The following is a 14,068-nucleotide window of genomic DNA, read 5'->3' on the forward strand; positions in this document are numbered from 1 at the left end:
ACATATTGTTGCATCCTAAAAAAAAAAATTAGAAACTTTTACCGTACCGATTTCGAGAATTTTCATTTATAATGTCAAGGTCGCAGATCCTAAATGGAGAATTGGTATCACTGTTCTGATGTTATTTGGTATAATTTATGTAAATCTTTAGAAAAACTCAATATACTTTATATAAACTTATAATAATAATTAACTTTGATAATTATGACATGTAAAGGTCAAAAGGTCAAAGGTCAAGGTCATTTTAGGAGCTAAAATAGGACAATAATCTTCCTTTTTGCTAAATTTTCAAAAGTGTATCTTCCTATTGGTCCCATAATTTTCATGACCTTTGTTAATAAAGACCATTTAATGATATCCAAAGGATCAAGGCTTGGTTTCGACCTTTAGGGGTCAACAGGTCAAAGGTCAAGTAATTTTAGGAGCATAAATTATACCATGATCCCTTTTTTGGTCATTTTTTTAAAGTAATCTTTATTAAAAGAATTGCTTCATCTGCAATTCATCTGTTGTGGGAAATAAATTTATGACATGTGGGTTTTTGTTAACTTTATGATCTGCAGTACATAAAGAAATAACTTCAACATTGAGATCAAAAGGTCAAAGGTCAAGGTTATTTTGGGACCTGAAATTAGACAATTCTCTTGTTTTGTTGAAAAATAAGTAATTGAAACATGTTAAAAGTTGGATGAATTAAAAGTATAGTACTTAGTATACATATTTATTTACTTTCATTTCTGTATGCCCTTGAAATTTGACCCTTTGACCTAAAGATTGAACCCTATCCTTTATCTAGTGAATATCAACTAATGGGATCTATTGGTTGAAACATTTATTTTAGCAACATAGTAAAATACATGTATGGATGTATGTCCTGTTTGTATATGTATGTGAAAAAATGAATAATGTGTTATATAGTGGCAAAGATATTTGTTTGAGGTTTTTGAAGAATGTAAACATAGACAATATTTATAGTTATGCCAAATATGTCCAATTTTGTCAATGTGTAACACCAGACATCACAAAAACAGCATCAGGCTTTATTGAGTCCAGAGGATAACTATTATTTGATTTCATACCAGCATTAACTACAGCTCACTAAAGAATACCCTATTATTCCTGTTTCACATTGAACTCAGGTCAATTATCTCCCTTGAAATATGTTTGATCAGGTTTATACTCCTTCATGCACATAGTAAAACATAAATTCAATAAAATTTCAATATTTATTTTCAAATTATACTGATATTTTTTAAATAAAGTATAATCATGGTCATGATGGTAAAAAGGATACAAATAAATAAGATCATATTTATATAATAAAAAAAGACTTTTTCTATAAAATATGTCAGTAAAGCAAATTCTAATTGAATTACAAATACATGTTCAGTTTAAAAAAAAAAGAGAAAGCTTACAAGAGTGGACAACCAGAAATGTCATACCTGTTTCAATGTTTATTATCGACTTATATTGAATTTAAAAAAATAATGTTACACTATATATAAATGTAATACATTAAATTAGCAAATTTATGTATTTGAGATAAAGGTGACATAAAATGTTGATACATGAAGGCTGAATAATCATTTCATACAACAAATTACAAGAAAACTGAACTTTGACTAATAAATCACACAATGTGGTCAATTTGAGAGAAAACAAGTAAGCACAATTCATTTTTATTCTAAATGGTAGCTACTTTTAGAAAAAATGTTTATGAAGTCATTTATGAGTTCACAGAAAAATAATGCATGATAGAATATTTTGAATACACAAATATACCAAAAAAATTACACATACATACAAATTTATAATAACTGCTCAAACATAGTACTAAAGTATAGATTATAATACAAGTCATGACATAAAAGATCACTTCTTCAAGCAATCTCACAATTCTGAAAACATATTGCCCATTTTTTGTACCACAGAACACATTAATTTTTTATCATTAGAAACTCTTGGCTTACCAAAAGCAGTTTTAGACATAAGAACATCAATAAGTCCATCTTCTCTTTTACGAGTATAAATAAGTTTTAAATGAGCACAGTTCAAACCTGATCCAGCAATATTCTCTGCTGTTGTCATTTTCATTACACCGCTAGCAATCAGGGGATGAAAGCTTGGCAAGTTTTTAGCTTTTGCCTTGATGAAGTTTTCTTGCAGTAAATGAGAATTAGAATTGTAACAAAGTTTAAGCATTAGTTCTTTAGAAACATTAGCAGCAATGAGTATTTTATCAAGCATATTTACATCATCCACAGCATTGTGGGCATTATATTCCTCCTTACAAAAATGTTGTGCTAAAAATGGCTGATTATATTTTTCTATTTTGGGAAAGTTTGATCTAAAAAGGGCCAATGAGTCTATAAATGCCATAACAATCTGAGTAAAATTATCATACATATTACAGTTATAAACAGCTGTTGACAAAACCCGAAAATCAAAATTTTTCCCATTATGTGCTACAAGTACAGCATTACTGAATTGATTTAACCACATAAAAAAATCAGATATGGCAACCTTTATATTAACAAAGTCTAGTTCAACACCTTTGTAAAAAAGCTTTCGTCCATCCCAAACAATACCAGTCACCTTTTCGGCTTCATTAGACATTGGTAGCTGTGGTGGTATGTAACGGTTGAAACTGGTTTGAGTTCTGTGTTCTTTGGCAGCTATCTGTACTATGTGAGGAATGATGTTTCTTCTGACTGAAAATATACAGAAAATCAATATCAAAATTTCAGTTTTTTCAAATGTTTGTCCAAGTTTGTTGACCATTTTGAAGGTGTTTTGTTTTCATATTGTCTACAGTATCCCTTTGTAACATAATTATAATGAAACTGGACTAAGTGCAATTATAAAGATATATCCTCTATTGTAACGATTATGAAGCCATGATAAACAATGAAAGATATATTACAAAAGTTATTACTAGTTCTATATAGATTATTGTTGGTCATCTTCACGTAATTGATTTTTTCACTATAGGCGTTAACATGGAGAGTGAGAGATTGAGTGACGAGGACCTATCATAATCTGTGTATTGCTGTTTTGCCCATGACTAAAGTGACGCTTGCATTGACAATGCTTACAGATCAGCAATAATTTGAATCAATATCAATGTTTTTGTTCAATGAAACTTTTTTGCTTTTGAAAAAGGAAAAATTAACAAAACAGCAATAATTTGAAATATTGATGTCAATGTGCAAGTAATTATCTTTAAAATTTATCTTTTTTCAATTTTTGTTTCAGAAAAATACTTACTCAAATCTGTAGTTTCTAAATCAATGATGACAAAAGTTGGGTTGTCTAAAGAGGACACTGCCGTAAATAAAGGCTTGGGGATAGCATCTGGAATCCTCTCAATGTCCTCAGCTTGTTCACTAAAACTTATTTCTATAAAAGACAACAAAACACATGCATTATGGTATTAAACAAAGGACCCTTTCCATCAATTTCTAAACATTATTTATACCAGGGATTATGTAACTTTTGATATTGTCTTACATTTGTATATATGTGATACTACTCAAACTGCAGCTAGGAGCTGTCTTGAAACTAGTATTGAGGTGAGAATGAGTTCTCTTTGTTGAAAATATCACTTATTTTACAGATGAAGAACAGCAATAAAAACATGGTTCCTTTGCGGGAACTTACGTTCCTTTTTTTTTTTTTTTTTAACTTTTCAGGATATTTTTAACCATATCCATTTTAATCCATTATAATATATTCATGTTTTTGGAATTCCTAGTAAATCCTAATAAAACATACTTGACTCATATTGCACTCACCAGATTCATAGCTAGCTCCTTCTGTTGCCTCACAGGCTCCTTTGGATGTAATTCTTTCTTCTTTAAGTTTTAATCGTCTTAATTTTTGTTCTGGTAATTTTGATTTCTTTTGCCTTTTTTCTCTTTCATGGTCTTTCTTGGAATTGTAAGGGACTGTGAAACTTCCAGGAGAAAGTCCATGTCTTTTGAATGTCTGTAATTACAAAAAAAGATGTTTATTTATCAAATATTTTGGTATTATATAATTACATCTTTAAAGACTTTAGACTTTCTTTGGGGAGGCTCAATCTTCAATAATCAAATTTAATTCAATAATTTGTTTACTCCATTAGTCAAAATACAAAAAAACAGGATAAACATTGAAGCAGAAGAATGCAGATACCATAATTTATAATTTTCAACACATATTTTGTTTTGCTAAATAGTAATGCATTTTAATGATAAATTAAGTTTGTCATTTATATTTACACCCGTATTTAAAAAAAAAGGTGACTTAAATTTACAGATAAATTCTATTGTCCAATTGCAGAAATATGTTACCTAAATAATGAATTGTAATTGGATTTCCAATGGAAATAGTCACTACATTCAAAAACAATTCTTGAAATCAACCTTTGAAATGACACCATGCACAGAAATGACATGCAAGACAGAAAAACAGAAAAAAATAACATAAAAATTTCATTTTGATTAACCTCGGACAAGTAGTTTCTTCCTTCATTAATACAGGCAGCAGAGGCTTTTACTCGAAAGTCCAAGCTTTCACTCTCTCCATAGTGCAGATGTTTTGGAGCACGCAAGGAAGCTGCTCTATTTGCATGCTCACATGCCTGGCTAGACCCTAAATCTGCATAAGAAGCTGCCTTCAAAATGACTGGCTCAAAAAGATTTTGCAGTTTTTCTCGTAAAACAGGATCTGATAGTGGAGCCTTGTATGGTAAGCTTCTATGAAGGTATTTCACACTAGGTTTCCTTTTGTAGCCACAGAACCTGGGTTGACAGAGGCTATGATCCCCAAATTGGTGTGGAATTAATGCTTCCAGGTTATTTTTCATGTCATCTGGTTGACCTTGATTTTTGGCAAAAACATATTTGATGGATTTTGTCAAATGTCTTATGACTAAGCTGCTAATTTTCAAATTCTTGTTATTTTTTTGTAGATCATATAATCTGGCAACAATGTTTTTGATGGTATGATTTTTGTCAAATTTTTTAGTAACTGTTAAATTAAGTTCAGATTTTAGCCTTGCTATCAATGTGTTATCCCCATCTCCCTCGATAGTCTTTACAGGGGTTCCTTGTTCCAGTAACTCTTTGACAGCCTGCATTCCTGCTTGGCTTTCCATCAATCTAGCTGACCCTCTGTGATTCCACACACATCTGTGTGGTCTTGGTTTTCTACCTGGCCTATTTCTCTTCCACCATTTGCATGTTCCACACGTACGATGCTTAACAATTGTTTTGATAACTTTATTACCATACTCACGCTTGCTCATCAAAAATGTATGACCTACAGACATATAAATTTTCGCTATTTTATATCAAAAAATAGAAATTAGATGTGAAGGAATTGATTAAAATTGGCCTAATAGTTTCAAATAAAAAGATCTCTATTAGATGATTTAACAGATAATTCATGGTAGCCAATATTTATATTGATTACCACATTTATGCTCTTTAAGACCTTGACAATCAATAGACTTCAAGATTTTGTAAGAGCTAAGTAGTAAGTATGTACAAAATGGAATGATGGACGGTAGCATGACTAAATCTCTCTCTGTCAATGTCTGGCAAAATTATATAATTTTAAGATAATTAAATATACATTACCAGTTAAACTATCAAATCCCCTTTTCTGCCATCCATGGTCAGCACAAACAGTCATTCCAGAAAAATTAACAGCTGGCACAGATTCATTTCTGTTGAAAAAAAGCAAACAAATTCAAAGATACACACTAATTTGACTAAAGAACAGCAATCAACATGTCAATATTTCAGTGGAATAAATCGCAGTTGGTGTGCTGGGTCACCAGACACATTTTTTAAAACTAGATACCCTAAGGCAGCAACCATTTCATTTTCGGGGGGGGGGGGAGGCTATGTTTTTTTTGGAAAAAAAAGTTTGTTTCTAGTTCTGTTTGTTTCACCCTCAGCGGCCACTATATGTAATGCTAAAATTGAAAGAAAAAATTGTTTTCGACTTGTTGCAAAAAAAATAGATTGTTTTTCGCCTGCCAGGTGAACTAAAAAATGGTGGAAATGATTTCTCTGTCTAACATGACATCCCTAAAACGCTTTGTTGACAAGGCAGTATTAAAAACAACATTATTTGGCTGTATTGGAGATTGCACTGTAATTTTCAAGATAAACAACAATAAAGGCACCTTTTTATTTGCTTCAATTTTCTGTTTTGTCACGTAATCTGGTTCATCATGATCATCAGTATAAGTACATCATTGAAGATGAAAAACAGCATCGAAAGCATTGTTTAAGCCACACATTCTGTATGTATGTGCCTGTTCAAAGTCAGGGGCCTGTTAATCAGTGGTTGTCGTTAGTTTATTGGTTACATATTGGTTTTTATTATTTTGTACATAAATGAGGCCGTCAGTTTTCTTGTTTTACATTGTCATTTTGGGGAATTTTATAGCTGACTATGCGTTAGGGGCTTTCCTCATTGTTGAAGGCTGTACGGTGACCTAACGTTGTTAGTTTTTTTGTCAATTGGTCTCTTGTGGAGAGTTGTCTCATTGGCAACCCTACCTGCTACATTATTTTTTATTTTTTCCTATGCTTAAATAAATACTAATTTTATGTAAATTATAGATTTTGTGTCAATCTACAATGTAATTTTACCATATCCTTTCTTATATAAACATTGTGTAATTAAAAAATCAGTGTAACTAATACCTATTATTTGAATTAGTATCTGTCATGTCAGTATGGCTATCAGTATTAGTATCTGTCATGTCAGTATGACTATCAGTATTAGTCTCCAGCATATTCTCAGTTCCATTTTCATCCTCTGCAGCATTGCTGTAAAATATTCAATACACAATTTCTATTAATGAAATTCACATCAATTGAACCAAGATCAAACAGCAATAAATTTATATCAATTTCTTAACCAATTTTTAAGCTTACACAACTTTTTGCAAATATTGCGATTAAAAAAAACCCAATGATTTAGATATGTTATGAAAATCTATTTAAACCATAAAATATATTCTATATATGAGGGGGGGGAGAGGAGGGGTCCTCATCCCAAAATCGCGGGCTTATAAACACGAAATTAAGAGTTCCCGATTTTAAATAAATTGAAATCCAGACATCCCTAAATTCAAATAAAGAATTTATAGATCCCAACAATTAGGTCAATCCTGAAATCACGAGCTTAAAAACACCAGATCCTGGATTCCCGATAAATGTCCTACCCCCTTCCCCATATATGGCTATTGAAGTATTCTATGATACAATTTTGATGATTCCTAATAACAATCACACACAAAAATCACTCCCCCCCCAAAAAAAAAAACCAAAAAAACTGTTGTTCATTTTATTGAAAATGTCTGTTCATGAGGAATAGTACTATGACTCATCACTTTAGAACTTCAATAAAAAGGTGTTTAACATGTTCTTAATTTGTGTTAATTAGGTCATGCATTTGTACAAACTTCCTTCTTTAAAATAAAAAAAAACTCCTTTTTTTGTATGCTTTCTGCATACATGATCATAAGTCTTAAAAAAACATGTAAACATGAAAACTAACCTCTTTTCAGCTTCAAATGCCTCTCTGCATCTTTGATCCATACTTAAATTGGCAAAACCTTCTATCATTTCCCCTGCTCTTCTTTCCATAACTTTTAAATTCTTATGTGAAATAGGTGGCAGGTTCAAAGTGGACAGTACATTGTTTACCCTCTGAGGACCACCTAAGGCATCAATCATTGCTGAAAAAAAAGTAAAACATTATATATACATCATTGTACATTATAACAACACTTGTACATGCATGTATGTTTAATTTAAGTGCAGACATTTTTGACAAAAGCTTAAAAATTCTCAGCAAAATCAATTTGAGTTAATATATGCTGATCATATTCCTCTGTAAATGTTTTATAAATGAAATGTATTTTCACAGATTAAAATAAAAATATTGTCCGTTCATCTTGCTTTTTTTTATATATAAAAAAAGCTGTGGAGTCTAACATCTTTTATTTCCCAAAATATCATGCAAGATTTCCTACATGTAAGCAAATATTACCATTTGTAAGAAAATAATAAAAAATGGTGTCTCAAGAATAATGCTTTTAAAAAATGATAAATATCTCTCATATATTTCTTACTAAGTACATGTACATGTAACTACATTGAAAAAGTTTCTATTGTAGGAGTACAACAACTTTTCATATAAAAAATTAAAGTAAAAGAGATCTTGAAAATGATTTTGGCTTATAAACATGATAAATACTATAATTCAGTCCTATTTTTGGCAATCTGCTCATGAATAAAACATTCTCTGATTTCTCATCCGATGTCTTGATGAAAATTTAAAGAGGGAGGCTTTTATCAGGTGTTTTTAAGCTCAAAATTGGTATCATGTAGAATGTTTTTATTTTGGGATTATAGACTAGATTGATTTTTTTTTATCTCAAGACCTCAGGATTTCTTGATCAGGACCCACTTAATCCCTCTTAAAATACATGTATGGGGTACCCGTGTGTGAGCGGGTGAGTGGACTAAAACTTACATGTATTTATTTATCCTGTCTTGATATTATTACAATGAAATTGAAGGAAAACCAACCATTTTTCTGTTTCATGAAAATCAAACCAGAAATTGATAGATACAAATCTGGGTCTGTTCGCCCTGTTACACATTCGCCCTAGATCCATTCGCCTATTTTTTTTTTTGGCATTGTTGTTAAATTGCAGAATATTCATTGGTCAGGTTCAACGTTTGTTGAAAAATCGCAGAATATTTGCATCATATAACTAATAACTATATAAAAACGAACTCAGGGTGGAAAAAACTAGGACGTACCAACCTACGGCAAGTATGTAATCAGGGTGAACATACCAGATACCAATACATGTACATGTAGTACAGTACATGCACAATGTTAAATGATGAATCGGAATGAAGGATAGGATACAAATAATAATTAATAATAAATAAATACTGAAAGGCATACTAAATTGTTTCTTACCTGCCCCAAGCTTAGTATTCACACAGAAACTTGGCATGCCCTTGGAACTTGGGTTTTCTTTGTGCGTTGATCCATATGGAACCCTGTTCAATTCCTGGCACGATGTGCACTGGATATAAAGATAGCCACCCAGTCCACACTTCATCTCTCCTTTTATAGTCTCGTGGCTTAATATAAGAGGGCCGTTATAACACCTCGAACAAAATTTAAGATGGTCCAGCAGTGTTCCCCATTCCACCAATCTTCTCCCCGAATGCCAGGAGGTACTGGTATTTATCTTTGTACTCCCCAAAAGTTTGTCAATGCCGGGGCAGCAAACGGCACAGCCTGTTGCTCCGGCTATACATAAGTGTCCCACACCATAATTGTGGTCAATTTCAATGTTTTCTGCAACTTCAGGTTCACTTGTTTCTTGTAGTGTCTTTGAAAACCTCCCCCGTTTGTCGCGACAGACGACCGAGTCGGCCATTTTGTGTTATTGTTTACATTGGATATGATTATTACGTTACTTCCAAAACACATATTCGGACTTAAAATTAGATATTTCAACTAAATTAATCAATTTAAAATGGAAACTGAAAGAATATTTGTATTTGTCAAATTTTTTAAATGTGAAAAATAAAATTATGGAAATCGCCGGAAAATACCGAGGTGAAAAGATAAGATCAACCTCGGTAGACTTCGACTAATTTTAGTCACGTGGTCTATTATGGGTCGGATACCTTAAGTTGATGTTTGTAGACCTTATATATAGTACCCTACGTCTTTATAATACGATAGATTTTAGTTAGGCATTATAAGTTATTGTAAGACTTGTCTGTGAGAATTCTGGCGATGTTTGTAATAACTTCCAATTAAGAAGATAAACAAACTTGTTGATCTCGTCAAATTGAAAAATTTATAAAGCTACAAGCGTTTTGGTATCAGGAGATTTTATTATATACGAATAAATTATACAAATCATAAAGTTGATTTCCTACACATGGTGTCAAAATATGAAGTTCTGAAAATTTTTCATGTACTCATAGGCTAATAAAAGTAATACGCATAAAATCTTATTATTGTTGATAATTATAGCTTATTGGTTACAATACAGAAACTGCAATTTCTAATAAGATCTTCCTTTACGGCTAACACTGTGCCACTGTCACTAGGAACTTTCATGCAAACTTATATCCCAGAACAAAAGGTTGATATACAATTATATTGTATTCAAAGGTCAAAATATAGGGCTATGTGGTATGTTTTCAACATTGATATGCCCTGAACTTCGGAAAGTTTAAATTAAAATTCCATATTAATCCTTCCTTATCTTTTGAACCGTCTAGTAATTAAATTTTAGGAGATACCATGTTTGTCTATATTGGTAACATTTTCATGTTTTGTCTCTAATAGATGAAACAGAGACATCAGATATTGGATACAGTATGTAAACCAATTAACCTGTCTAAGAATATTTTATATTTCAAAAGAGGCGTAGATTATCATGATTATGAAACGGCTATACAAAATGCAACCTAAAGAAATACCATATTTAAGTTGCATCTGTTCTAATCTACATTATTCTAATAACTTGAAGATAGTTCGTTTTTTTCTACATGCATTAACTCTGAATAATGATTGTAGTTTACTGGCTAGGTGGAAGTGACATAGAAAGTGAAGGTACTTGGATTTGGGCCAGTAGTCTGACACAATTTACATTTACTGATTGGGTTGTAGGAGAACCAAGTAACTGGGATGGAGAAAATTGCGTTCGCATGTCGTTTAAACTTGATTTCAAATGGTTGGATACCTCATGCAGCAACACATTCAGATTCATTTGTGAAAAAAGTAAGTTTGTATTTAAAAGGTTCTCAGTAAAACATTTATCCTGAAACATTCATCGTTGTATACGTGTGTACATAGGTTAAAAATTTCTAGGACATATCATATAAGGACACGTGAATCTTTTTATGATCTGTAGTCACAATGTTTGATAATAAAAAAAAATGCAAAAGATATGATTTTACTAACTGACCAAAGGGAGGATCGTCCTCCATTTACCAGTTCGTAGCACCTCAGATAACCCGCGGAATACGGTCGGGTTTGTGTTTTGAATACCATTGTTTGCCCTTTGGTCTTTTTTTCTTTTTCGTTATGTCGTTGTAAGTTCATTTTCGATGTCTCTTTGGTATCGTTCACGTATTAGCCAACATTTTTATGGTTCTAGTAGGTTATTTGCAAAATTAATTATCAACATATTTTATTTCAAAGAATGTGTAAATGAGAATGTAATTAATATCTGTCAAATATTCAGAGTCGTCTGGTTTTATCAATGTAGTGCCGCTTAAATTGCTTATCATCTTATCCCTACTTTTCTTTTCATAGCTGTATCACTGACAATAGAAAAAGCAATGGTCCAAAGTATTTTATACCGGTATTGATAGCTCATTTACTCTATGTGCAAATTACGTAAACTAGTTTTATTCTAAGCAAGCAATTAATTAATATCTATCGAAAAATTAAAACTTGACAAACAGTATTTTGAAACCGTAAAAAACACACATTTAATGATCAACAAAGGAGTGGTGATAAAAACTTACTAATGTTTATGTAATCATTTTCTGAGGGTCGATACAAAGTGCAACAAATTTGTAGTTATCTAATAATATCATCTTGTCATCTTTTTCTGGGACGTAGCCATTTCTTAAATTTGTTAGGTAAATAACAGTCCTGCTGATGACAATATATGCACTGACGGTACAGATTGATGTCAGCCTTGGAAAAATAATCTAATTCATATATCCTACATATTGCTCTGTCATGAGGTATTTCAAATGACAGTTAAACACAAACATTCGATTCATTTTTTTTTTTTTTTTTTTTTAATTTATTTCTAATAATATATAAAGTCCCGAGGGTGCTCTCAATGAAAATATTTCTTGTTTGAATTTAAGAAAACAACAACATTCTAACAGGAAACCGATTAGTCGAGTATCATTTTGGAAATTGATACTCGGTACTACCGAGCGATACTGGAGTATTCGAGTGCTTTTTGACATCCCTAGTTTTATATAAACTATCAATGTATAACTGACTTTAAAATGCTTGTTATTCTAAAACAGTAGTCAACATCATTACGAACACTGATTATTATATATAAGGTATAGTCTGTTAGCATCTCTTTAAAATTGGAACATAGTTTACCTAGTCTCAGAATGCTGTACATAATGTGTGTTTTTTAAGGTTTTGTTATTGCTTACATTGATCTCACTCTATTTATATATGTTTCTTATATATATGTTTATGTTCTTATACGTTATTTACTTCTAAACGTTCACTATATTTTTCAGGGTCTACTAATTGAGTTGGAAAAGAGAAGGCCTAACAGCAAACACATTTCGAACGTCATTCAATCAGTTGTGATGTCATGAAGAATTTAATGCATATTTTTTTTTGAAATTGCTCTTTTTGTTTGTTGTTTGCGTTGATTACAGAGTCATAAGTTGAAACATCATCATTACATTTATGAAATCTTACCATTGTTTTCACAATACACAATGGTAAAGATTAAATATTTTTTATTTCTACGATTGATGTCTGTAGTTCTGGCAGGTCTTGTGAACTAAAGTTGGATCTCTAGTTTAAATGCAAATACTTGAACCTCGTTTCATTTTACAGTTTGGAATTACCTTACAAATCAAAGCCATGTACTGGAGCTCGCTTGTTTACAACGACGGTTTTGTTAACTGTTTGCAACGTTAGTTTCCTATGTTTTTTTGGAAAGGGTTATTATTTTTGTTTCATTCGAATACGATTACGAATACTTTATTAAATTAATTATCAGTAAATATAGGGTATGCTACATATATAATAATTATACAAAGACGTATGAACTGAAACAACAGAAACAAAAATAATAATGATCAAGCTTATAATCATATGGATTTGACAAATATCAGATAAATTATATTCTTTCTGTTACGTGTATTAGGGATTTCCAATAAAATGACTTTACTCGACATAACCGACCTAACTCAACGTGTTTCGTCCTATAACATTGAAGCATGACGGAGGGGAGCATACACTGCATGTATGTTTTGCTCTTTGAACACGCATTGTTTACTAGAATATACTCTCAGTAAAAATCAACCCCAACGAATTTTTCTAATCTTTAAATATATTGTTACTAAATTTTGAATGATTTTATTGACACAAATATTATAATGAAACAAGTATTTATTAACTTGTAATCAAATACACCCATCATTTCTTGTCATTTCTCTTAACCCATATTTTAGTTCTTCTCAAATTATGAATTTAAAAAACTACCAGGACAAAATTTAGCATACAAATATCAAAATAATGAATTCCAGGGCGAAGGTTGCCTTTTTATTGCAAACAATTTTTGATCAAAACAGGAATTTTCAAACCTCTGCGTGTTTGTTATATTTGCCATGTGTTTACTTAAACGACTTGTAGAGAAAAAAAAGCAGACCTACTAGATTTTAAGCAAGGATCTAGTGTAATGCTTACTCTTCACGAGTGACCAAATGACTCAGAAATTAACAATTTTAGGTCACCATCCGGCATTCTAAAGTGACCAAAGTCCATAACACATAGTCAGAGCTCCCTATATAATTGTTCTAAGATACAACTTTAAATATATAAATTTGAATACATATTTGTGTCTATTTGGTTTGAGATGATAATGCATACTTTTATTTTTTTAAGTTCGATAACATGCAAATGACGCTATTCTAAAAGAATTGTTTTATTTCTTAAGGACACCAAAAAATGTAATAAGAATATAATCATTTAACGCAATACCGTTTTTAAAAGACCAAGGACAGTTTCAATATTTATTGTCTCTCTGTTTGTATATTTGAATTAAATCATTAACGTACAATATCATTTAGATCTTTTTTATATCAGGATTACATTTTGTTATTAATTCTTAAGATTTGTATCAGTCTTCGCATCACATGTAAATGTTTGAGGTATTTTGCTGATAACATTGAGACATATTGAGTTACCATGGCGACAGCCTTCCAATAGGATGATATTAAAGTTCCAATATGTCAAT

The 14,068-nt window shown here is 31.2% G+C and overlaps 1 protein-coding gene across 1 annotated transcript; it reads right to left on the reverse strand.

Annotated features, from left to right (window-relative positions):
- Positions 1-338: 338 nt before the first annotated feature.
- LOC143059868 (uncharacterized) lies at positions 339-9,728 on the reverse strand. The gene is made up of 8 exons (XM_076233431.1): positions 9,004-9,728; positions 7,564-7,744; positions 6,705-6,830; positions 5,625-5,713; positions 4,490-5,304; positions 3,795-3,987; positions 3,268-3,399; positions 339-2,711 (listed from the first exon to the last, which is right to left on the reverse strand). Exons 1-8 carry the CDS (start codon positions 9,470-9,472, stop codon positions 1,891-1,893), a joined length of 2,826 nt encoding a protein of 941 aa, XP_076089546.1. The 5' UTR covers positions 9,473-9,728; the 3' UTR covers positions 339-1,890.
- Between the last annotated feature and the right edge of the window lie 4,340 nt (positions 9,729-14,068).

Source organism: Mytilus galloprovincialis, chromosome 14 (assembly GCF_965363235.1).
Source record: "Mytilus galloprovincialis chromosome 14, xbMytGall1.hap1.1, whole genome shotgun sequence".
Classification (NCBI taxonomy): domain Eukaryota; kingdom Metazoa; phylum Mollusca; class Bivalvia; order Mytilida; family Mytilidae; genus Mytilus; species Mytilus galloprovincialis.